Source organism: Lissotriton helveticus, chromosome 9 (assembly GCF_964261635.1).
Source record: "Lissotriton helveticus chromosome 9, aLisHel1.1, whole genome shotgun sequence".
Taxonomy (NCBI): Eukaryota; Metazoa; Chordata; class Amphibia; order Caudata; family Salamandridae; genus Lissotriton; species Lissotriton helveticus.
In genome coordinates, this window is record NC_136070.1 from 635,590,943 (window position 1) to 635,618,331 (window position 27,389).

Consider the following 27,389-nt stretch of genomic DNA (forward strand, 5'->3'; position numbering starts at 1 on the left):
GGAGATAGGTCTGTACGAGGAGCATAGTGTCTGTGGTTTGTCAGGTTTGGGGATAGCCACTATGGTGGCCGTGCGCTGATCCAGAGGGAGTGCGGCTTTAACAAGACTTTCTTTATACATATCCAGTAAGGGTTTGCTTACTAGGGGGGCTGCCACTTTGTACCACTCTACGGGTATCCCATTCGGACCAAGTGCCTTGCCAGATTGCAAAGACTGTATTGCAAATTGGAGTTCAGTTTCGGTTAGGTCAGCGTCCAGTTCTAGTTGTGCTTCCTGGGAAAGTGTGGGGACAGTGATTTGGGCGAGTGATGCTAATTCTTTGGCAATTTTGCATTGCTCTGTAATGCAACACCTAATGTAGTTATTTCACTGATCTGTTGTTTTCATACTCACAGGTTCTGTTTATCTGCAACAATGCCCAGCGCAACGCTTCATCCCTATCTACCTCATCGTCAATGGCGTCACTGTCATCGTCATGTCCCTCCTCTCTATTGTGGCTGGACTGAGGCCAAATAAGCTTGTCTATGGCATCCTTACGCTGTTGAGCCTCTTTTGGTTTGCTTGGCTCATCACAGGTAATACTTTTAATTATGTCGTACAGTTCTAGGGAAAGTTGTATTCAAACGATTGAAAGCTATCAATCACAAGATAACTAATGAAATTAGCAGTCTATTTGCAAGATAATTTATAAAAACATCCATAAGATGGTGGATGAAGAAAGGGATTTAAAATGAGAGCGCACAGCACAACAAGTCATTTCGAAGAAAGTGAATGAGCATAAAGTGGTGGGTATATTGATTATCATTATCAATATACTTACAGATAAAGTGACTTGATAGGCACCTGTTTCTGAATGGCTAGTTGTGCAATCTATTAACATCACAACATAAAATACCCACTAGGATTAAAAAATGTGGGCACAGTAAGAAAAGTGATACATTCTACTTTTGAGCAAAAACTCAGATTCATTGTGTACTTTTTATTTAAGAGCACTTAAAGTGGTTGCTAAAATTGGGTGGATGTCATTTTTTGAAGCATCGTTTAAAATATGATATGTGTCCCAAGTCAAATTTCCCGTGGCAGGTTGTTCCATAAATTGATTCCAAATACCTGTATTTTCCTGCTTCCAGATCTCTTATTATTTTCATTTTATTGATGATATTTACACAGGGTTTAGGTAGACCCAGAGGATATCGCAGTGTTTTACATGGGCAGATATTTTGTACTGACAGATGCAGCTTTAAAAAAAGGTCTGGTTAACTTACAAATTGGGTGTGGGCAGGTAAAATCCATAGAATAAAAATCTTTGAGATCTGCATACATTGATAGGAGGGGCTGTGGATTGGCCAGGAGGGGACATTGGGTAGTGAGAGAAGTAAATGGAGAAGGTAAAGAGTTTCAGTTCTTTCAGGGCAGTGGAGTTTGGCACCTGTCTGTTTCTCGAATCTTGACACCCTCATTCAGTTATTATTCAATGGTCTATAAAGGGAGACAGGTACATATTTATTTACGCCTTGACTGGAATGGAGGAACCCAGCATCAATCACAACTCAAACATAAGCACAAAACGTGTAGTTTCTCCGCAGGCGCTGGCGGTGAGCGAGTCAGAGTTTGCGCAGTGGGCGGAATTCCGAGTTGGATGGAGTTTACAGCACCCACTAATTACCAGGGGCAATAGAGTCCACACCGTTCATAAAATTTTGGCAAGCCAGATTTAATAGTTGAAAAGTACATTATTTATCATGAGATGCAGTTTGTGGCGTGTTAAGCAATGAGGCCAACGTGATCTACTGGGCTAGAGTGGGTTTGTTTTCTTAAAACAATTGGACCAGGTCTCTACCATACTGACTGAAGTGTCCAAGCAGCTTTCCCAGCACGGAGATGACAATTATATTGTAAGTGGTAAACTGGATTTTACCATCAGTTGTAGGCCGAGCTATATGATAAAGGGAAAAACGATGTATCCTACTCAGAAAGTATTTCAAACAGAGCCTTACCTTACTCACCACTGATAAAAAGCCATTTTAACATAAAAAATAACCTTAAAGTTTCGAACTTTTATCTGTGGGGTAGTAGATTGCCCCAGTGAGTAAAAACACCTGAATAAGGGACTTTGGAGAGATTTTCTTTAATCAGTGACACATCTCACATAGTACTGCTAAGGTGCAACCAGTTTTACTGTAGCCACCCCATGACTGCTTCCTGGGACTTCCTGATTGCAAATAATGTCTTCGCCAAAAATGTTACGCTATCTAAATGCATCTTGATGCTTTCTGTTATTTCCATGGTAAATATTTAAAGTGAAATGTTACACGTATATTTTGTGATATTTAATGTTATAGTCCTCTAATCCCCCCCTCATGCGTTAGAGGTCTTTGGTCAAATTGTTTCATGTAAATCGAATATACTGTCATTAAGCTTATATTATAGAACTGTTTAACTGAAAGATTCATAGTTTTATTATTGGTATCAATGTACCTTCTGGAGATTACATCTTATGCCAGGAAAAGAGAGTTATACACATATGTTGAGTTTTAAGTGATACGTGGTGGCTGTTTCACTCATGGGTTTTGTGGAAATGTGGGTTAATCAAAAATGTAGGATTATTTTAAAGATGGGTCGGCAAGGATCTGAGATCAGTTTTGGGGATATGATAAATTTCCGTTTTTTCACCCAACAGGGAGCGTCTGGACTTTTCCGTTGTATCCCAACTTCACAAACTGCAACAGAACCGTCTACCTATTTACGTTCTCCATCTTGATCATCCAGTGGATCGTCTTGGCGCTGTCCCTCCCCGCGATCATTGTCAAACTTTTCTCCTCTTTCCTCGCTTGTTCTTCTTGTTCCTCTTGCTGTCTTTGTTCTCAGTGCTCCTCTTGCATTTCCTGTGTTACTAAATGATGAACTTAAGACCCCAAAATCCTTACATTTTGTTAGAAAACTTGCAGTTCCATGGACTATTTGCACAACGTTGACTCAAGAAAGAAATTGGTTATTTTGTAAATTCACAATTGCTAATAGATGATTTTTGTTGCACTGACAATTACGGACCACCCTTCCTTCTGACTAACACATCATCTAGACACCAGGATGATGGCCCAACCCTATTATTAGGCACATTGTGTAACAATAAGCACCACATGATAACCATAGGTGAAGTGAATCCTGATTTTGCACAAAAGCAGGACACATGTAGGGGTCAAAGGTAAAACGTGGCTCAGAAAGAGTGTCACTGACAAGCGTGTATAGGTCCAACAGAAAACATGGCATGAACTCCACCGCAGCCCGTGTAGGTAAGAGCGCTGGGTCGGGTGGGGGAGGAGGTGTATTTCGACAGATGAAGACAAGGGAAAAATAATTATTTATTTCATTTTCCCTCGTGGTCACCTGTTGAATCCCTCCCAACCCGGACCCACCACCCCACCACACATACCTGCACGGGTTGGGGCTGCATGAACTTTTTTTCCACTTAAGTAATTAACAGTTTTTTTAACATCCTAAAAGACACAGAACTATGGGGCACATGCATCATTGTACGATTTTGCGATTCTTAATTTGCGAAAATTACCGAATCGCAAATTAAGAATCGCTAAATGGTATGCATCATTTTTTTGGCTATTTATTTGGGATTCGGTAAAAATCGCAATTTTTGCCGAATTCCAAATAAATAGCGAATTCCTAACTGCATTTTCGCAATTCCCATTGATTCCTATGGGCCAAAAGGCCCATAGGAGTCAATGGGAAGGCATTTCCAAATTCGCAATTTGTTCATGCATTCCATGGGTGCAGGGGGGGGTCCAAAGGAACCCCCCCCTGCACCCCTGAAATGTATTTTTAAGTGGATGTTTCACACACACATGTCCTAAGGACATGTGTGTCTGTAACATGCAAGTTTAAAAAATGCATTTTTTTGCTTTTTTTTAAATTTTTCGCAAATTAACACGAGGGTCAACCTCGTGTTAATTTGCACTTCCAATTTTCAAATTCGCAATTTAAAAAAAAAATGATGCATTGCATTTAAGGAATCGCACAAATGCGATTCCTTAAATGCATTCGCATTTTTTAGAAATGCTAACAAAAGCGAATTGTGCACAAATGTTTGATGCATCCCAAAAATGGTTTTTGCATTCGCAAACGGCCGATTTTTCCGATTCGCACCGTTTGCGAATGCAAAAACCAATGATGCATGTGCGCCTAATAGACTTACTGGGTTTGCTGTTGTTCCATTTAGAGGGCATGTATTCCAGCAATTCGGACTGCATTCTTCCTATTGAAGGAGGATTAATACTGATTTATATAAGGTTGCTGCCTGTCACAATAAAAAAAATAACAGGTGTTGCGATTCAAGTTATTTTACTGACTACAAAATCAGTAAACTCTTAACCAAGATTTGCACAGTAAATCATTTCTTCTAGAGTAGTTTTGTTAATAGCCGGTACGGCACACAACAATGAGCATAAGTTGGTGCACCAGAGAACTACCATGGTAAATAATAAATGATTACCACCTACGGCTCACAACAAAGGTTTTTTTCAGATCAGTATGATGATCCTAGGCAGCCACCATTTTGGGAAATAGAAAAAATTGTGCCACACTGTTGAAATAGTGTAAGATGGAAGCGTTTGTTGGAAAGAGAAGAAGGCAGAGGTTTACTAAGGCTTTATGCCTGTGCATGCATCCACCAAGTGGCGCATGCCATTTACTATTCAGAGCAAAAGCTGTGTTCCAATGGGAAGGTGAACGTTACAGATCACACAAACTGTGGCTTGAAGGTGGCATTACTAGGGTGGATCAATGCAAGCATGCACGGGGTCTGACGCCAAGCCGCGTCTATGAAGCTCAAGACCATGCTTTGTCTAGCAGAAGAAGGCTCAAGCAAGGTAACATTTGTTTTTTTTTCTTCAGAAAAATCATTCCATTCCATATGGAATGCAGTGCACAACACATATCCCATGCACTGGAGCCTTCTGAGTTTGTTACACATAGGAATTAGTTCTGGAATGGTATGTCTCCAGTATAAACCCTATGCTAGACAGTGAACACTCACAGATGTACCATGATGTGACGCTGTGCGTCACGCAAGGCAGCCAGCCCCTTTGAGATTCATCAGACGGAGCTACACCAGTTTAAGGCCAATCTTGGTAGATTCAAAATTAAACTGGGCGCTATGCAGCGCTGGGTGAAAAATGTGTACATTTGGGACTAAATGTGTATTTCAAATAAGAAAGGTATAAGAATAGACCTAATTAGAAATGAATGTGTCCTTGTGTACTGTAACTGGTGCTCATGTAAAGCACTCTGATACCTGATTCCTTCGGGTCAAGTTCACGCTATATAAAACTCTAAAAAAATAAAAAGTGATAAAGTACCTCTAAGGCGAATTGCTGAATGCTTTAAGTTATACATTTCTCTATTCAAAACAATAGTATTTATATTGCTTCTCCTTTTAGTATATTATCATAATGTGACAAGTCAAAATTAAAACATTTGAGGGTCATGGAATCACAGGTGTCTAACGTCTTTACGACAGGGTAATTTTTTTTTTTTTTATATTTTTATACATACAACTTTAGAGGTAGGAAAATGCATAACAAATAGATGTTTCCAGTACCCCACTACCTCTTACTAATAAAGAAAATGTGACAGTTAACACATTCAAAATCATATATGAAGGTATGATTATTATTTGTTGTCGTTGTTACTGTGCTTCAATAAATTAATTTGTTTGTAAAACTGGCATCCTTTAAATAATTCACACGTAGATCTGAATGGGATGAACAAATACAATTAAAAGATTGCGTTTTACAGACACTGTCGCATTTTTGTTCTTAAATGTTCTTTTGAGTTCTTGAACGTTTTACTTTCTTAGCAGAACGCTTGCTAATGTATCATACATGCCATTGTATTTTTTCAAGTCGATCTTTTATACAAACCATTAATGCATAGTGTTTTAGGTAAACCGACCATATAAATGACTAGTCTCCCCTTTATAATATCACGATTTCATACATAACCCCACTGGCCTTCAAGTGATGGAATTACCCAAAATGTGATCAGCATCTTAAGAACCATTGTTAATCATATGTAAATAAGGTAGAGGCATTATTTATTACATTTACATTTGGAGTTGGAAGAATAGTTGATGTTGCAGAATTGCATCATGCTCGACTTGTAGGCTTGGTGCTGGTCTGGGTAATTGTTACAGTTTGTCCATTGGTCTCAAGGGAGCCTGAGTGTAGCTGGTTTTGCCTTTGAACCTTCTTTAGTGATTCGACCAGTGCAACAAGAAAGAGAGACATAGTTGCAATGCCAAGGAAATATACTATGTTTGTGTGTGCACTTGTTTGAATGAACATAGTTGATGCAGTGATGATCTTTACAGCTTAAACAGAGAGCAGAGAAAACCCCAGGAGCTGTTGCAGGAGACCGGATGTGATGTCGGCTGCATTAGGGGATTCCAGCACTCACACCCGCCAGTACAAAAGGAAAACAAATGTTGCCACAGTCCTGCAGACAACAGTAACAGAGTTTTGTCAGGACGCCCATGTCCTTTGAATGTAATAATACTGCAGGACACAATCCATATCTGGTACTGATGGATGTACCAGACCTTATATGATCACAAATTAATACGCAGAATGACGTCGACACCTGTATGGTGTCAGAGATTAGTCGGACCACTTGTATGCTTATGTGAGGTCTGCAAAAGTTTACTCAGCAAAATAGGAAAAGTGGAACATTACTGTACAAAGAGGCAGCGTGTGCCCTTTATTAGCAGTGAACATCTAGTGCTAAACCCCCCCAACTCCCAATGTTCAGGACATTTTACAGGATTTCCACATACAATCAGGAGCATAGCCTAGTCAGTGAGATTCTGAGGGGTATGAATCGTCAAGTCTCCCCGACCTGATTGAGGGACTCCAATATCAGGAGGGAGAGACCTAGGAGCCAGACTCCCAGGAACTTCTTCCTCCCGAATAATTTGGAGAGGAGTTGGGTCTGGTGTAACCTTGTCTGAGCCACCGTATAATGGCCAATCGGATTGTATTTCTTCTGCTGTGTACGAGGAGTGCAAAGACTTGACCCCTGGGCCCAGGAAAAGGACCGGCGACGTTGATGATGATGATGATAAGCATGTTAAGCATGAACTAACAAACAAGACTGATTCCTTGGAAAATGCTTCTGAATTTGCCCAAGAATTTTCAATGTGGAATCTCCTTTCCCTAATGCAAACAACCTTTCAGGGAATGTTAAAGGCACTGGTTTTGAACAGTACTCGAAATGTTAAGCTTATCCAACTACTCGAAAGTATTTATTTATTAATTTAAAGAGTTTTATATAGCGCTGACTAGACCCTGAGGTATCAGAGCGCTTTACATGAGGATATGCGAGTTACAAGTTACAAATTACATACGTTACAAGAGCACAGTAAGACATAAGGGGAAGGGGGAGGAGGGGGACACAGCAGGGAGACAGGGAGAAACAGTGTCCAAAGTCCGGCTGGGTAGGTGACGGCCAAGGGGGTGAACCAGGGCTGATCTCCTCTATAGCTGTCTAGGCAGCTCCACTGGGCTTCGGCCATATTGCTCAATCTCTGATCGAGTTACAAGTTTCAAATTACATACGTTACAAGAGCATAGTAAGACATAAGGAAAAAAGAAGCAATGTGACAGTAATTAGTCAGAGGAAGGGGGAGGAGGGGGACACAGCAGGGAGACAGGGAGAAACAGTGTCCAAAGTCCGGCTGGGTAGGTGACGGCCAAGGGGGTGAACCAGGGCTGATCTCCTCTATAGCTGTCTAGGCAGCTCCACCGGGCTTCGGCCATATTGCTCAATCTCCGAGCGAGTTACAAGTTTCAAATTACATACGTTACAAGAGCATAGTAAGACATAAAGAAAATAGAAGCAATGTGACAGTAATTAGTCAGAGGAAGGGGGACACAGCAGGGAGACAGGGAGAAACAGTGTCCAAAGTCCGGCTGGGTAGGTGACGGCCAAGGGGGTGAACCAGGGCTGATCTCCTCTATAGCTGTCTAGGCAGCTCCACCGGGCTTCGGCCATATTGCTCAGTCTCCGAGTACAGTTTCTTTTAAAAGTCTTTCTGCGTTGCCATTTGGGTCATGACAGGTAAGTCTTTGAGTATATTGTTGCCCTTCGTTATGTGTTTGGCCCTAATTGGCTGACGCGATGTCAAGTTGCGACCTTGTTGGATACTTTTTGGTATCATAAGGGTTGCTGAGCGGATTAGACCTGTTACCTGCGCAGCTCTCATTCCAGCCTCTGTAAAATGGTGGTGATAACTCCCCTTGCAGTATCAGGATACTAGCCAAATAGTTAATAATGCAGCCGGCCCATCTTAAAACACAACGGAAGTGAAGGCACGCTAATGGAGGCAGTAGAGTAATCCACAGCACAGTTATAGGTCATAACTTCCCCACAAGTCCCAGCAGCCCCCTCTGCACCAGCTGGTGTCAAGGACTCAGAAGAGTTCGGGTCTAGATCTGTAAAATATCCACCTTCTGTCCCAGCCCGGTAGAGCATTGATCGGGGAAGCGGTGCTCGGAACCCTGTGCAGACCTACCTCTGAACACAGAGCCGGGCGCTCACGCAGATCTCTCCCTCAGCATGCCGCACGGCCCTGCAAGAGCACACCTCCGGGGCCGCCGGTGTTCGCATGAGAGAGTATAAAACCTCACCGGGAGGGTAACGCGCAGCTCTCTGCGTCGGCAGTGTCGTCTTCAGTCCACGGCTTGGCACAGCATACACCGCCTCACAGGGCTAGCCCTGAGCCGGATGGTTCAGCGGCAGGGTTGGATTGGGATTGAAAATCGCCCGGGCACGCCCCCAAAAAAATCGGCCCACATTTGCATAATCACTCCTCAGTCAAATCACTGCTTTGGCGTAATCTTATAAAACAACTTTGGGAGGGGAGGGGGTAAAAAATGCACGCATTAGTTTACAATGGTGAGACAAGTGAGGCCACTTCTACTCAGCCCCCCTGCCCCCGCTCAGTATGTGCAGACATTAATGGGCCGGCCAGCGAGACAAAGGGAGTGACACCTCTGCCTGTTGCAAAACGGAGGAAATGAGCGCCCATCTGCCTATAGAAAGGCTGCTCAGACTCCCACTGGGCCACTGGCTGTGCTCGAACATTAGGGACAGCGCCCAAATGGTCCCCCAGACTGCTCAAAAAAGCAGCCCACAGCAGCACTCGGACACTGGCCCCTCGGGCATTGCCCGAATGCCCGTGTTACCAATCCAACGCTGTTCAGCGGAGATCGCCCGGCCGCCATCGCAGCCACGAGGAAAATATCCAGCACTCGTCGCTGAATGGTTCTAGGGAGGCGATTTTAGAAGGAGATTTAAATGGTGGTATCACTGATCCTAGTTCTCCTTCTCTCCTATTGAGCCGGTCCCTTTATCTACTCGCACCTTAAATGATGAGATATATGTTTCTAGATGTCCCTTCCTTATTTAAAAAAGAGTAGTGTATTTGGGCAACAAAGGGTCTTATCTAAGTGTCGCCTCACTATGTTGTTGAAGCCTGGGGTGAGAAGGAGAGCTCAGGAAGGGAGGTTAGGTAGAAAGCATAGGAGCTGTTTAAGGCCACATGGAATGGAGTTCATGAGCCAGGCTCCTAGATCCTCCCAATCTGCCAGCTTCAAGGGCTACAACTAAGATGTGAAAACAACTAACCGCTAAGGGGAAGCTGGGCAAGAAAGACACAGAGAGGTCAGGGAAACTTCCAGAGAAAGCAAGTGGGAAAATTTAAGAAATCAAGGAAAGTTCAAGGGTGGCAAAAAAGGTTTATGGGGACAAATGTAGGAAAATACACACAAAAATACTCAAAGTATTAAAATTTTGAAGGGGCGATCTTTGCCTAACCCTTATGTTGGAGTAGTGAGGATGACAAAAGAAAATCCTGTGTTGATACAAACAATTTCTCCCTATTTCAGGCAGGAGGTGCTTGTCGGCAATTTACACCACCATTGTTATTCCCAATGCAATCTAAAAGGAAAATGCAGCATTCAGTTTGTCATCCCCTAAATAGATCCATGCCGCTAAGTGCTTTTGCCAATATTAAAAGATTTAGGAAGATTTCTTCAAAAGAATTTGGCCCTGGTTGGTTTAAGGAAGGTTGCAGGGTAAGAACTAACCAGTGTACTGTTGAACATGGAGGCCTAAAATGTAACCAGGTTTTTCTTGCGCCCCTTCCCGGTGCAGGCCAGAGAATAGGTGCTAGAAGGAGTTGGCAGGAGCAAGACAGTTTGCAAGAAAGAAAAGTTACAATAAAGTTCCATAATAATATAGCTCTCGATGTCAGCCGTCAAAGTTGGTCCCATCGTCCTCACCACTTTCAAGGAGAGAAAGAGGACAGTGTGGCATGGGGTGTATCCCTCATAGAACAGAGATGCACCTCCTCAAAAACTTCAAGGATCACTTACTTTCTTCTTGGAGCAGTGGGATGGCTGATGAAATGGACTGGTAGGGGTCAAGGCATCCGCTGCCGGGTCGTGTCCTGATTTGGAACATTCATGGGTTTAAATTGTTTATAGAAATTGGAAAGCACAGAGAGGTCTTAATGAATTACCCTATGTTGCTCCTCCAGGAGACCTGGTTGTTGGAGTGCCAAGCAATGGAGGGGTTTGTTGTCTTAGGTCAAAAAGAGGGACTGCTCATATTGGCATCTGTCTGCTGTGGGAAGAAGATAATGAAACTCTAAACTACTTGCGTATGGGCCTGCGCTTGTTTCATTTATTTGTTCATCAATGACGAGGGGTTAAAACAATTTTTTTAATTCTTATTTATTTCTTATTTTTTAAGTTTTGTATAGCGCTACCTAGACCCGTAGATATCAGAGCGCTTCACATACACATTGTGAAAAACAGAAGGGGCTTACATTACCCAGAAGGCTGACAGTAAGTAAGCAAATCACGGATAAAGAATACAGCATGAACAGTAAATAATTGTACAAAAAAACAAGGTGATTAGCATAGTCCGTTCACCAACAATTCTTGAATGGGAGTCAACTCGGAACATTGAGGTCTATGTTAGTTGACGTAGTTCAGGAAAGTATTTGTTAAGGAAATGGAGTTTGAGGTCCCTTTTGAAACAGGAGAAGGAGGGGTTGCATCTGAGGACTCCAGGGAGAGCGTTCCATATCCTGGGAGAGTTGCCAGAAAATGATCGGAATTGGGTGGTTTTTTTTTTCCATTTTTGGTGGAATGAGAAGGAGTGAGTTGGAGCTTCTCAGGGTTCTGGTTTGACCTGCTCTTACCAGTTTGTTATTCAGGTAGTTGGGGGCCGGAGAGTGGAGGGTTTTGTGTGTGATGCAGGCCAGCTTGTAAATACATCTCCCTTCCATGGGAAGCCATTTGAGGGAGTTGAGAGCTGGAGTGATGTGTTCAAATCTTTTTACGCCGGATACAAGACAAGCGGCCATGTTCAGCACTGCCCTAAGAGGGGCTAGGTGAGCTTTTGGCGTCCCTGTAAGGATGGCGTTCCCGTAGTCGATTTTAGAGAGAACCAGGGATTGAACTACTGTCTTGAAGTCCTCATGGGCAGAAAAGGTTTCAATTTCTTGAGGTGTTTTAGAGAAAAAAGAGCACTTTTTGCAGAGTTTTTGATGTGGGCCTCCATAGAAAGGTTCTTGTCAAGGGTGATGCCTAGAGACTTCACTGAGTCGGATAGAACGAGGGGGAAGTTTAGGGCAACCAGATTCTTGAGCCACTCTTGGATAGGACGATGGTTGCTTTTTGGATAGAATAGGATCAGTTCTGTTTTATCTGGGTTGAGCTTTAAGTGGTTGACGTTGAACCAGGTTTGGATCTCCGTTAGAGTGGTATTGAGGTGTTGGATGTCATCAGGGACTTGATTTTGAAATGGATTTGGGTGTCATCCGCGTAAAGGTGGTAACTCACTCCAGCTTCTTTCAAGACAATAGTGAGGGGCTCCATGAAGAGATTGAAGATAGACGTGGAGAGTATCGAGCCTTGTGGTACCCCAAGTGTTACCTTTGTTGGCTTCGAGAGACAGGAGTTGATTTTAATTTGTTGCGAGCGATGCTGGAGGAAAGAGGTGAACCATTTTAGTACAGTACCATTTATGCCGGAGCACTTCGACAAGGTCTCCAGAAGAGCTGGATGATAAACCGTGTCGAATGCCGCAGATAGGTCAATGAGGATGAGTAGGCAGGCATCACAATCATCTAAGGCTTTGCGAATGTCGTCCGAGACGTTGAGTATGGCTGTTTCAGCGCTACAGCTTTCCTGAAACCCGATTGAAAGGTGTCGAGGAGGTTGAACTCATCAATGTGTTTATTGAGTTGGTGGAGAACACATGACTCCAATGTTTTTGCCAGGAATGGGAGGTTTGAGATAGGTCTGAGGTTGTTAAGATCCTTAGGGTCGGCCCCTGGTTTCTTGAGAATGGGCGTGATTTGCCCTAGTTGAAGGGAGTCTGGGACACAGCCTCAAATTTGTCTGGATGCGTATATTTCTCCAAATCTTCCCTTGCCAGAGTGTGAATTTTTGAGTATGGTTAATGCTGTGGGAACATTGATATGTGATTATCCAGATGCTTTGTGGTGGTAGGGGGAGATTTTAATGAAAGATCAACTTTCAAAGAGCTTGATGTGGGTATAATTGTTTTTTGTTTAAACTTTATTCTTGATTATACAACATGTATAGAAAAATTCCCCCCTTCAATTGGCATCAATACAAACACGTGTACAGTTCGATGACCTCATTATGGTACTGGTGGGTACAGGCATCACTGGGACAAGTTGAGTCCATGAGGAATGACAGAAGCGTGAAATGAATAGAAAAGGAGCATGAGGAAGCAACTGAGCACAATACAATCCCTCACAATAAGAAAGACCTAACAGTCCCCCTCCCCCTCCCCTCCCTATCAGACCCCGACCTCTCTGGCGATAACAGTTTGTCACTCGTCCCATCAGTGTCACTCAGAGACAACCCCAAAGTACACATGACTCGCCAGGCGAATAAATCATCCTGCAGTTTCTCGTCCCTGCGTGTAAGCTGCATATGTGTCTCCTCGGCCAGGGACCACTCCCTCACATCCCTAATCCAGGAAGGCACCTCGGGAGCCCTCCACCCCATCCAGGTAATCTCTACCCTCCATCTAGCCAGTACCAACATTAGTTGCAATAGTTTGTAGGAAAGGTTCCTTTTCTTGGGCTTGGGGACCAGAGCCTGCAGGCAAAGAAGCGGGTTCAAGACTATCCGAAGGCCGGTGGCAGAGGTTATACGTTCCAGCACCGCCTTCCAGAAGCTCCTGACCAATGGGCAGTCCCAGGCCAAATGCAGGAATCCCGCCCCTTCCATACCACATCTAGGGCAGCTGTCCCCCCTATCCCCAGAAATGCGTTTCAATGAAATTGGAGTCAGATAGGTGCGATGCATGAAATTTAAGTGTATTATTTTGAACCGTGCATTGCACTATACCTTGCGTGTGAGGCTCCCTATACGCTTCTGCTGCCCCTGTTCCAGGGCCGTACCGATATCTGCCTCCCAAGCCCCCCAGGAAGGTGGGACCGGCGGGGCTGAGTCCTGCCTCATAGCTGAATACAGTAGGGAGATCAATCTACGCCCTCTACCACAGGAAAGAAGGATGTTCAGAGTATGGGACATTGGGAGCGCGGCCGGGAATTGAGGCCAGGCCACCTTCACCACATCTTGGAGCCCCCGGTAATGTAAGTATTGCCCGCCTCCAAGTCCAAAGTTCTCCTCGGCCTGTTCAAAAGACAGGAAGGACTCGCTGGGGTAGAGGTCAGCCAAGGTCTCGCAGCCTCCTGCTCACCAGTCTCGAAAGGACATGTGCTCTTCCATGGCAACTATAGGGGCCAGAATCCAAACCGGCAGCTCCCTATGGAAGGGGGCCTGTTGTAAAATCTTTTCCACAAACCGCTGCCAGATGCCTGCCGTGTGGTGTACCACATATGGCAGGGCCTCGTCAGCTCCCCGTCCCTGCATCAATGCAACCTGTAGCGTCCGCACATTTGCTCTACCGGCCAAAAGTTTCATCTCCCAGCTGTCTGCGCCCGCGAACCACCGTGCTGTTGGCAGTAGTTGTGCCGCGTAATTGTATAAATCAAATCGCGGCGCCTCCAGACCTCCCTCCTCCCAGCTTCGGACAAGAGTATGAAGGGCGACCATGCTACGCCGTCCCGCCCAAAGTAGGGACGTAAGCAACGTGTTTAGTGTGCGGAATACTCGCGGGGGGAGAGGGCATAGTGAATTCTGGAGGACGTAAAGCGTCCTGGGGAGCATTATCATCTTAGCGACGGCTAGCCGTACCATAAGGGAGAGTGGCAGGGAGTTCCAAAAGGACACAGATTGCTGTAAGGACGTAAGAATCCAATCGACATTCTGGACCAACAGCTGGGCATCCGTTGGGGCCACCTGAATTCCGAGAAAACGGAATGCCTCCTGTTCCCAGCGCAGCCCAAGGTTTGGCAGATCTGTCTCCGGACCCGGACCATATCCCGCCAGAGGGAAGATTAAAGACTTACCGCGTTTAAGTTTCAGACCCGAGGCCTCGCTGAAGCGGTCAAGGTGTTGTAGCAGGATAGGCAGCGATTCCTGCGGGGCCATCAAGTAAAAAAGGGCGTCATCCGCGTACAAGGAAACCACATTGCACGTGTCCCCTACCATTATGCCCCACTGCGCCATTTCTGTACGGACTCGAACTGCCAAAGGCTCTATTGCCATGGCAAACAGGAGCGGCGAGAGGGGGCACCCCTGGCGTGTACCTCTCCCAACTGCCACTCCTCTGATCGTGCCGCTCCTAGTCTCACCCTGGCACGGGGGGCCTTATATAGTATGCGGATCCATCGACAAAAGTTAGAGCCTAGCCCCATCACACGGAGGACCTCTAGCAGATACCCCCAGTCGACAGTGTTGAATGCTTTAGCGAGGTCAATCGACACCAACACCATCTGATCCTCCCTGTCACGAACCTCGTGTATAATGTGATTCAACCGCCGCAGGTTCATGGCAGTGTTGCGCCCCGGGATAAACCCGCACTGGTCCAGGTGGACCAGATGGGCCATATGCGGCGCCAGTCGAGCGGCTAAGAGTTTGGTCAAAATCTTCACTTCCGTGTTAATCATGGTAACGGGGCGATACGCCGAAGGGTCGCACTTATCTCACCCGGCTTCAGAATCATACAAATTTTGTCCTTGTTCATACTTGGCGGAAGTGTCTCACGATCGAACGCCTCAAGATACACTTGTAAGAGGAGGCGAGAAAGGGTATCTCCGAATGTCTGATAAAATTGAGGTGGGAAGCCATCGCTCCCCGGACATTTAGCCCTAAGCAGGCAGGCCATCGCCACGCGCACTTCACGCAGTTTCGGTGTTTCATCCAACTCATCTAGAACCGCCCTAGGGAGGGACTGCAGGGTCAACCCCTGTAGGTACGAGGTCTCGGCGACCGCGGGATCCGCGGCATATACCGTGTGTAGGTGGGATTGGAGGACTTGGAGAATGCCCACTTCCGAGTGGACCATACCACCCCTAGGTGCCCGCAGGGCCACGATCCGCTCCAGGGTGTACTCTCGCCTAAGGATCCAGGCCAACAGTCGGCCCGATTTGTCGCCTTCTCTGTGAAGACGTTGCCTATATTGGCCAAGTGTGTATTTGTCTAGCCGGTCTAAGATGTCATGCACACAAGACCGGGCTGCCTGTTCCGTCTCCTGATGCAAGTCCTCAGGGTCCAACAATGTTTGCTGGCGCAGGAGATTATCCTCTGCCTTTTGTAGGTCCCGAAGAAGCTGTTTCCGGACCCCATAGGTGAGGCCCATACATTCACCCCGTATAACTGCTTTCAGGGCGTCCCACCTGGTAGCGAAGGTGAGTTCTCCCTCCTCCCAATTCAGATCTATATAGTTGGTAAGGGCGGTATCTATATGGTTCCTCGCCACTTGGTCCTGAAGGAGATCTGCCGGCAGCCTCCAAGTCCGAGGGCGGGAGGACTGCCTCTCCCAACTCAAGACGCATGCCACTGGGGAGTGGTCAGACAAAAAGCGGGCCTGATGTGTATTCTCCAGAGAAATAGCAGCGTCTATGTTTGCAGCCAAATCTCTGCCCAATCGACTATGTGTGTTATGAGTCGGGGAGAAACATGTGTACAGTTTCTGCGTTGGATTACTCAGGCGCCAAACATCTCTAGCCCCTAAGTTCCCCATTACCTCCCGAAGCTGAGCTGTCATACGCGACTATGTGCCCGCACGGGGTGGAAACCTATCTAGTACAGGGTCCAGGACACAGTTAAAGTCCCCGAGCCAAAGCAGGAGAGCCTCCAGGTTAGGGATGAGGACCTCCTGCAGGGTCAGGAAGAACCCAGGATCATCTATGTTGGGTGCATGCAAATTTAGTATGGTAAGATCTCTGCCATCCAGCTTCGCCCGCAGGAGCAGGTACCTGCCGTGTATATCCGCCTCCAGGTACTGGATGGCAAATGGGACCCCGGGCGCCACCCAGATCAGGACTAAAACACATGTATTATTTTGGAATGGGTAAGGTGAATAGATATATTCTACATTTTTTAGTAGTGTATTTTAGTATAATAGCCTGAGTCTTTTCCTATAGTCATAAGGAATGACTGGTTTCGAAATTTCAGAAAAGCTAAGAACAGGGTATTCTTATAAGTAATTATATTTATATAGCTTTGCAAAGGAGTAAAACTCTAGTAATGGAATGTTATTAGATAATAGTATTTATATAGTATTTTTTGTAGGCCAAAATAGGTGAAAACAGTAGTTTTGTATTATATCTTATGAAAAGTGATCAAATTAACTGTTTATATTTTATAGAAGGAGCAAGAACATAAAGGAAAAATTATGGAAAGGGAACAGGCTCATACTGAGGAGATTTTGGATATTATCTTGAGTATAATTGAAGAAATAATGGTATCTGTCACAGGCAATGAGAGTGAAGAAGGGGAAATTAGGGCTGGAAAAATGAGGTGTGATTTCGAAGACAAAAGCTTTGATGGAGATTTTCTGGAAGTATTAAATTATGTTGAAATTTTAGAACAAATTAATTCAGAAACTGCTAACAAGGCAATTGATCTGAATGACATATCTGATGAACTTGTGTTGGAATGTCTGTTCAATTATGAGATGTTTCAAAAATAAATTTATTGTTTAAAAATAATAAAGGTTTGAGCACTATCTACTAATGTATTTATTGTACTAAAAGTGAAGCACTTATAGATTCAGTTATATATTCTTTACATGTTTGTATTGATGTAAAATATGCAAAGTGGGTCCGAGGGTATGGATTGGTTAAAATTCGTATGGAGTATACATGCAGTCTTGTATGCACCTGCAAACTTGTGCTTTATACCTTCAATTTCCCAGTCTGTATCCTTAGACTTCCTCCAAACACTCTGTCACTGTTGTTTTAGTTTTGTAGTGAGTCATTTATCGTGATGTAGTAATCCATTCACTACATTAAAACACTAATGGGCACATATATAATAACTGGCATATCCCCAGGAATATGTTAGTTATTGTGCTCCGTGATACCACCACCATGGATGTGCCGTATTTACAACGCGGTATACCATGGGACAAAAATGGCACATATATGTGATGTATCTGTGCTGTAAAGGTGGTGCATTGTTTGAGTTATGTTGCAAGTGGAACGCATCTCCAGCAATGCTCTGGGAGCCCTATGCTGAGAATGCTGTGTCAATCCTTACACCTGCTTCTAGCTAGTGCAGGGCTTTGACACAGAATGTGCCCAAAAGTGACAAAGTGAAATCTTGTAGATTTCAGTCAGCCACTTTTAATGTTAATGTTAATGTTATATGGACTTGTAAAGCGCACGGCTGCCCCAGCCAAGGGGCGTCCCGGCGCTAGCTGCATGAAGCTGGGCGGAAGGAGATGTTCGAATTGACATAATAGAGATATTGCACACTAACAGAAAAGATGAGTCTTTATGGCTTTCCTGAAGGGTAGCAGATCTTCTATTCCTCGTATTTGAATTGGAAGTTCATTCCAGAGCTTTGCCGCGAGGTATCTGAATGAGCGGCCGCCCATCCTGACTAATTTAATGCGAGGCACTACGGCTAGATTCTGTCCCTCAGAGCGCAGCGTGCGTCGGGGAACGTAGGATGAGAGAAGTGGACAGAGCATGGGGGGTAGGCAGTTTTAAGGATTTTAAATGCAAGGCATAGGGTTTTAAAGTGAATCCTTTTTTCCACGGGAAGCCAGTGGAGTTTCGTGAGGACAGTGGTCACCGACTTATGACGAGGGAGGCCGGTCAGAGCTCTGGCGGCGGCGTTCTGGACTCGCTGGAGTCTAGATTTCTCTGCTACGTTTGCCCCTAACAGGAGGGAGCTGGCGTAGTCGAGCCTCGAAAGGGTTGCTGACTGAACCACTAGTTGGTGGGTTTGGTGGTCGAAAATTTTTAAAATCGGCCTGAGATCGCGTAAAATTCCAAAACAGGTGGCCGCCACTTTCTTTGTATGGTGGGTAAAGTTCAGGGCAGAATCCACCCAGACTCCCAGGTTTTTTACACAGTCTTTATTCTCGGGTGGTTGGCCGAGGGTCTCTGGCCACCAGCTGTTCCCCCAGGCAGTTGTCTCTTTGCCAACCAGCAAAACCTCAGTTTTGCCGGCGTTGAGCTGGAGGTAGTTTGCCGTCATCCAGCTGGTGATGTCTATGAGAGTCTGTTTGAAATTCTGTGCACTCAGACCGCTTTCATTTTTCAGTGCCACCACTAGCTGGGTGTCGTCAGCGTAAGACACAAGTGACAGTCCATGACTCTTGGCTACTTCTGCCAGAGGTTGGACGTACACATGGAAAAGGGTAGGGCTGAGAGCCGACCCCTGGCGCACACCCTGCTCAATGGGGCATTCTTTAGAAATATAAGGAGGTGTGGAGACTCTGAAAGATCTGCCTGACAAAAAAGCTTTAAACCAGCTGAGAGCCTGCCCTGTGACCCCTATCTCCTCCATCCTAAACAGCAGAATCTCGTGTGACACCGTATCGAAGGCAGCACTGAGATCTAAAAGAATCAGTGCTGCCGTCCCGCCAGAATCTAATATGGTACGGAGATGTTCTGTCACACTTAAGAGAGCTGTCTCGGTACTGTGACCGGCGCGGACCCCATGTTGGGACCTGTCCAGAATGGAATTAGACGTCAAATATTTGGTCAAGATGGAATTAACATGGGCTTCCGCTACTTTGGCTGGCCAGGGGAGGAGTGATATAGGTCTGAAGTTTTCGGGTAAGGTAGGGTCTAGCGTGGGCTTTTATATGATGGGTGTCACCCAGGCTTGCTTCCATCTTGTGGGTATAATAGCAGTGGAAAATGACAGGTTTACAATGTCTCTAAGGGGGCCAAGTACAGTCCAGTCTGACTCTCTAAATAATTCAGGTTTCAGGGGGTCTGCAGGTGAACCTGACTTCATTTTATTACAGAGTTTGAGGAAATCTTCTTGGGTGAGTGCCGGGATATTAGAAAGATTGGGCCTGTTCGGATCGACTGAAGGAATGAGGTGGGGAGTCGCTGGGAAGGTACAATAGATTTTCTTGTTTTTGTCCATAAAAAAAGACGCCATGTTATTACAAAATGTAGGAGACGTATTGGAGTTGTCTATCGTTTTCTTGGCGCTGAGCTCTTTTAGTATTCTAAAAATGGTTTTGGAGGCATTATTACTATTCTTAATCTCAGTGGTGTAATACGCCGCTCGAGTCCTGCAAATATTGCAGTGGTAACTTTTTTGTAATTGGACATAGAGGGCCTTGAGTGCCGGATCATAATCTCTCCTCCATCTTCGTTCGGCTGTTTTACACTCTTTTTTTTACGAGGAGAGCTCTTCGTTGAACCAAGGGCTGGATTTGTGGGAGCACGCCTTGATCCATTTATCTGGTATCAGGGTGTCCAAAGCTTTACTAATCCACTCGCAAAACTGGTCATAGCCTCGATCAGGGTCCTCTCTAAGTTGAGGAGGATTCTTTGTGAGGAGTGCGTGGAAGTCTTCGAGACGAAGCTTCCTCCACGGTCTTTTCAGGACTTGCTGGGCGGGTATTAAGTTGGGGTCATCACTGAGAGGTATAGTCATAATCACCAAACAGTGGTCAAACCAGGTTATAGGGATAGGGGGTTCGACACTCACATTGATCAAATTCGAAAAGATGGGGTCTAAGAGATGCATGCCGCTGTGTGTGGGACCACTCACAAGTTGGCAGAGCTGAAGGGCGGCGAGGTCGGCTAGCAAGGTATTGATCTTAGTGTCAGTGGTAAGATCAAAGTGAATGTTCAAATCTCCCATGATGGTGAAATTCGCAGTTTCGGTGATCAGAGAGCATGTATGCTCAAGGAGTGAGGTTGTGAAGCTCATGCTTGCTCCCGGGGGCTTATAGAACAAGAGACCCACGAGGCTAAGTTGAGAGTTAATTTTAATATTGAAGCGTGCACATTCACATTCTTTAATTTCTAATCTCGATAGGTGGCAAGTGAAATCGGATTTAACCATTATTGCTATCCCCCCTCCCCTGGAGTGCCTATTCAGCGTATATGTGGTATACCCCATAGGGGTGGCGAGGTTGATGACTGAATTCATGTCGTCTCGAAGCCAGGACTCTGTCAGGAATAGAATATCTAGGGAGTAGTTGGAAAGTAGCTCATGAAATCTGACGTTAAGCTGGCCCACTCTAATTTGTTGGGGATTGGCTTTAATAAGGGACGGCAGTAGGGTGGGATTCGGCAGAGCGAAGCCACAAGGGCATGTGAGACAACTTCTACTACGTGAGAGGTTAAGTTTGACACACTCGCTATCCGAACATTTTAGAGTTAATACCTCTTGCCTAGAGTAGGTTATCACGTCCTTCCTCATGTCACCATGGTTCCAGGCGAGAGGCGACGTGCCGGCGCAGACGGGCAGGACTCTGACACGACTCCGGCGCAGGTCCGGCGAGTCCGCTGCTCGCGTCCGCTGCTACATTAAAAATATGAAATGTAACTTCAGAAATAAAATAAATATAGGTATTTATAATAAAAATGTAGGAAATGACTATAAAAAGAAAGAAATACAATAATTAATACATTTTAAAATTATCATTTACAAAACCTTTGAAATTCACTGCAAAAACCATAGATTTCAGGCACGTTATGGTTAGGAATTAGCATTTAAAAAACCTTAGAAATTCACTAAAAAAAACATAGGTTTCAGCCACTTAATAGTTAGGAATTAGCATTTAAAAAAACCTTAGAAATTCACTGAAAAAAACTTAGGTTTCACCCATGTTATAGTTAGCTGAACATTTCACTCATACAAAACCTTTGAAATTCCCCCGTTATAGTTAGTTCAGCTAACTATAACTCGCGCACCCGCAAGGCACTGCTGATGACATCACATATTACATCACTCATGACATGGTCAGTGACATCACTCATGACATCACTAATGACATCTCAAATGACATCCCTGATGACATCACTGATGACATCATCCTTGTTGCAGACCTCCCCTCACCGTTATATAACCTTTGATACACACGATCAAAAATAGAAACTAAAATTTTCAAAAAAATGGCGATACCAATTCCAGTTAGAACAACCTATTCAGTGATTCCAAAATCTACATACACATCCAGTCATTCACTAACAGTTCTATATAGGCAATCATACATGTACTCACTCATCATATGTTCTCATACACCTATACATCTTATTACACACCGACACTCATCTATAGAGTTACTCACACACATACTCACACATGCAAATAAACTATCAAACATCCATTTACTTGCATATACAGCTATACACCCACCACTACACTAATTTCTACAGAATCGTACACATACTTACTCTCTTAAACAATCCCTTATAGAAACACATACTTATTTACACAGGAACTCTTACAATCTCCCACTCTCACATATACTCATTTATATACATCAATACTCACATATACTAGTTTAAAACATATGCAGTTTCTCATAAAGATAGTATTGAGACAGTCATTCACTCAATAACACACCCATACATACACTCATCCACCCATACAGTCCTGCACACATGCTGTCTTCAAAACACATACAAACAGTGAGTCAGTCATTCATGCATCTGTGCGCTAAGTAATACTCCCCACTGAACCATACAGACACTCATTCTGATACTAAAAAAACAACTAATAACCCATATACACACTCATGTAGCTACTGACCAACCCATGCAGCCACTTACATACAAAGTGAGACACTGATACAGATATTTAAATATTTAAAGATTACTCGGCAATACACCTATTTACTAAGATATACTTAATAAGTCAGTTATACAATCAATTTTACAAAAATAACATCCATTTAGGCACTTATTTACCCATTTATTCTTCCATCGACCTTTAGATATACATATATAAAAAATATTTATTTATTTTTCAGAAAGACACACATTCACTGGATGATGTCATCAGTGATGTCATCAGTGATGTCATTTGAGATGTCATCAGTGATGTCCTGAGTGATGTCACTGACCATGTCATGAGTGATGTAATATGTGATGTCATCAGCAGTGCATTGCGGGTGTGCGAGTTATAGTTAGCTGAACTAACTATAACGGGGGAATTTCAAAGGTTTTGTATGAGTGAAATGTCCAGCTAACTATAATGTGGCTGAAACCTATGTTTTTTAGTGAATATATATATATATATATATATATATATAGGTTTTGCGCTTCATATTGTTGTTAGATGCTGCTACATATATATTTTTTTTGCTTTATATTGTTGCCTTTGTGTTTCCCCAATGACCTATGTATCTTTGCACATTGCACTTTGTTGAATTCTAGATGCTACTATATATATTTGTATAGTTCATTCTATCTCAATCCTTGGTTGTAAATTTGGCACATATCACTTTAGAGAACTCGGTGTCTGTAGCCTCCATGTCGACATTGGAAAATACGAGTAGTTGGTGCAATGTTCCATGTAATGTTTTGAGCCTTATGGGAGGGTGGTGAAGAACTGATTATTTGAATCCAAGATTAACTTCATATTTCCCTGGTATAAGATAAATGTATATACCTTCCTTTCACTGGGTCTGATACAAACGCACTTTAATTGGCTTCAGGAAGTTCCTGTGGAATTTTTCTCCCTACTACTTAAAGGGGTAGAAAACTGTATTGCACCACTGGTTCGTGAATTTCAACTTATGGCCTGTATATTGGCTATGGTCACTTATCGATATATGAACAAAGTGCAACAATCTTTGATTGAGGGGTGTTTGTTTAGATTGACCTCACTCATTACAAATGGGAATTGGCCCTATAGCGAACAAGCACAACGTGTTATTATGGAAACTTAAGAGCAGCTTTTATATGGAAGAGTGTGTGTTTTGATTTGGGCAATGTGCAATGACTACTTAGTGGGAGATTTGCCACTGGAGGTTCAAGTAAGATTTAAGCACCATGAACTTTAATAACAAATTGTGTACTTACTGTACAAACTTCAACGGCAGCTGTAGGTTTCGTTGGCAGTAATGATCAGCCGGATATTTAAGAATGTGTGTTTTGATTTGGGCAATGTGCAATGAATACTTAGTGGGAGGTGTCACTGGAGGTTCAAGTAAGACTTAAGCATCATGCACTTTTGTAACTAATTGTGTAACGTACTGTACAAACTTCAATGGCAGCAGCATATTTAATTGGCAGCGATGATCAGCCAGATAATTAAACAGAACAACTTTTCTTTTGTCTGGGGGCTGTGATAGAAAATATTTGCCTGAGATATATATTTGATGCTGTTTCAGGAAAGGAGAGAGTGAACCTTTTGCTTTCCTTGGGGTATGTAGTCAAGATTCAAATGAAAAAAGTCTGGATGCAAACATACATGCAAATCCAATCGAGTAAGAAAAAACTGTTCTTGTGGAAAATAATTGTAGAAATTCTGGACTAGAACACTCCCTGAGAGTCTGCATAAAAATAGGGGGGCATATTAGCACGGTGCTGCGATAATTATCGCTCAGCGCTTTTAGCGCGAGGATAATTATCGCAGGGTAACGCTGGATTCCATCGCGGAGATAGCGTGCTATGAGCAACGCTTATCTCCCAAGCGATAGGAATCCATGCGTTTGCTGCTAAACAGTGTGATTATCACTGGAAATCCAGCGATAATCACACTGCAACCAGAGAAGCATTGCTGATAGGGCAGCGTGATCTTAGCCATGTAATCCACCTCCCATTGGATTACATGGCTAAGTCTGAAAATTAACAGATTTAAAAAAGCAGCGTTAACCGTGGTTAGAGCTGCTTTTTTTGTCTCTAACAGGATTAGAGTGAAGCTTTATAATAGGAGAAATGTCGCTTAGCAACAATTCTATTATTTTGCTCTGGAACTCTCACTTTGCATCTCATTAGAGATGCAAAGGGAAGCGTAGTGGAAAAGGGTGCTAACATGCGATTTTGCATGTTAGCATCCTGTTATTGATAGGGCGATATTTTTATCTCCGCTTCTTTGGCTTTTAAAGTCAAAAGAGCGGAGATAAAGCCCTTGATAATATGCCCCAGGGTACTTTACCATTTATTCCTTTCTCTTCTTTCCTCTCATATACATTTTCTCTTCTCTCTTATGATATAAAGTGCATATATATGGTGATACTCAGAAAAAGTATGGAAAATCTTCTTTTTGCCGCATACACCCATGTGGATGGTGTTTCTATATGTAACTGGCTTGAGTCCCAATTTTGTTAAGAATGTTTTTGTTGAGGTGTGGGTGGGGGTGTCTGCCCCTTAAAAAGGTACACTCTGTACAATGTCTTTATGGCCCTGTCAAAGGCTACGGCTGAAACGTGTAGGCCATTTCACCGTGGTGCTATGTATGCTTAAATTAAAAGAAATTAATTCCTTGAAGAATTACCTCTTTGGGGGTGCTGCGTCCTTCTGTGCATGACGAGGTGGATGCTGTGCGAGGGTGCTACATTAAATAGAAGAAAGTTACAAATATAATAGTATAACAGTAGGCTCCTAAATAGCATAGAGCGGGCGGCCCAGCAGCGCCCCAGCCGCCGCTGGGCCGCCCGCTCTGCCGGTCCCGTTCCCGCGCCTCCTGCCTGCGGCCCCGCCCCCGCCACACGATTGGTTAACCCTTTCCCGCCTCCCAGCGGACCCGCCCTCACTGCTCCCCTCTTATGACGCCCCCAGAGCGACCGCGCAGCGGATGCGCGCAGCGGGAGCACCGAATGAGCGACGAAGGTGCGCCAAAGGTAAGCCCGTCTGCGCCCGTCCGCGCCTGGACCGCGCCCAGTGCCAGGACCCCTGGCCCCCGCAGACCCCAGCCCACCCGCCAGACATACGACGCCGCCACCCTCAACGCACTCAACGCCGGCCGAACCCCTGGATGCTACCGAGCCACCCCGAGACGCACCCACGGACCCTTCATCTGCCAGGCCTGCAAGTTCTCCTGCACCCGGACCTGCACTGCACCAGCACCCACCAAGCCGAACTCCAGCAGCAGCCACCTGAAGTGCATCCTGCTCAACACCCGCTCCGTCCACAGACACGCCATCGAGCTCTGGAACCTGCTCGACACCACAGCCCCAGACGTCGCCTTCCTCACGGAAACCTGGATGAACGCCTCCTCAGCACCCGACATCGCCATCGCCATCCCGGACGGCTACAAGATCATCCGGAGAGACCGCGTCAACCAGACAGGAGGAGGCATCGCCATCATCCACAGGACCACCATCCGCATCACGACCAACACCGACGACACCATCGCACCCGCCGAACACCTGCACTTCCAGGTCCACGTCAACCCCAAGACCACCCTCAGAGGCACCCTCATCTACAGACCCCCGGGACCACGCACACAATTCAGCGAGGACATCGCCGACTTCATCAGCCCGCTCGCCCTCCCCTCAGCCGACTACATCCTCCTCGGGGACCTCAACTTCCACCTGGAGAACAACGACGACCGCAACACCACCACCGTGCTGGAAAACCTCGCAAACCTGGGACTCAAGCAACTGGTGACCACCCCCACCCACCTCGCCGGACACACACTCGACGCCGTCTTCTCATCAAGCAAAGACATCGCCTTCAGCCACGCCACAGGACTCCACTGGACGGACCACAGCTGCGTCCACTTCACCTTCAGAAGAACGACGACCCACCACCACCAGCAACAGGTTGCCCGAAGAAGCTGGAACAAGATCACAGCCGACCAGCTCGCCGCCTCCCTGAGGCAGCACCCTCCCGCCAGCTCAGCGAACCCCAGCCAGGCGCCCGACAACCTCACGAAGTGGATCAGCAACTGCGCGGACGAACTCGCCCCTTTGAGGACCCCGCCCAGCAGACCCGGCAGCAAGAAAGCCCCATGGTTCACCGACGAACTCAAGAGCTCCAAGAAGAACTGCCGAGCCCTCGAGAAAGTCTGGAGAAGGGAACCAACACCGGACAACATGACCACCCTCAAGCTTGCCACCCGGAAGCACCACCAACTGATCCGCGCCACCAAGAAAACTGCATTCAAGGACAGACTGGACAACAACGCACACAACTGCAAGGAACTCTTCAACATCGTGAAAGAGCTCTCCAACCCCAACGCAGGAAACAACGACATCACCCCATCGCAAGACCTCTGCAACTCCCTCGCCTCCTACTTCCACAACAAGATCGCGGACATACACAACAGCTTCAGCAGTCAACCATCGCACACAACGACCGCAGCAACGCCACCCACCACCACCCTCCGCGCCTGGACTCCGATCAGCACCGATGACACCGTCCGCATGATGAACTCCATCCACTCCGGATCGCCGACCGACCCCTGCCCTCACCACGTCTTCAACAAGGCCGACACTATCATCGCACCCCACCTGCGGGACATCATCAACACCTCCTTCGACACCGCCACCTTCCCGGAGAGCTGGAAGCACGCCGAACTCAGCGCTCTACTAAAGAAACCAACAGCGGACCCCACCGAACTCAAGAACTACCGCCCCATCTCGCTCCTCCCGTTTCCAGCCAAAGTCATCGAGAAGACCGTCAACAAACAGCTGGCCGCCTTCCTCGAGACGAATGGATCCCTCGACCCGTCACAGTCTGGCTTCCGAGCCAACCACAGCACCGAGACCGCCCTCATCGCTGCCACCGATGACATCCGAGCCCTGATGGACAACGGAGAAACAGCGGCCCTCATCCTCCTAGACCTCTCCGCCGCATTCGACACTGTCTGCCACCGCACCCTAGTGCAACGCCTCAGCAACGTCGGAATTCAAGAGAAGGCACTGGAATGGATCGTCTCCTTCCTCGACGGAAGAACACAGAGAGTCCGTCTACCACCGTACAAGTCAGAGGCCACCGAAGTCATCTGCGGCGTCCCTCAAGGATCCTCGCTGAGCCCCAC

The 27,389-nt window shown here is 45.5% G+C and overlaps 1 protein-coding gene across 1 annotated transcript in view; it reads left to right on the forward strand.

Annotated features, from left to right (window-relative positions):
• LOC144783233 (uncharacterized) overlaps positions 1–27,389 on the forward strand; it is a 67,322-nt gene that overhangs the window by 13,621 nt on the left and 26,312 nt on the right. Inside the window, exon 5 of the mRNA XM_078662317.1 lies at positions 396–575. Within this exon, the coding sequence (XP_078518443.1) occupies positions 396–575 (180 nt within the window). The remainder of the gene's footprint in view (positions 1–395; positions 576–27,389) is intronic.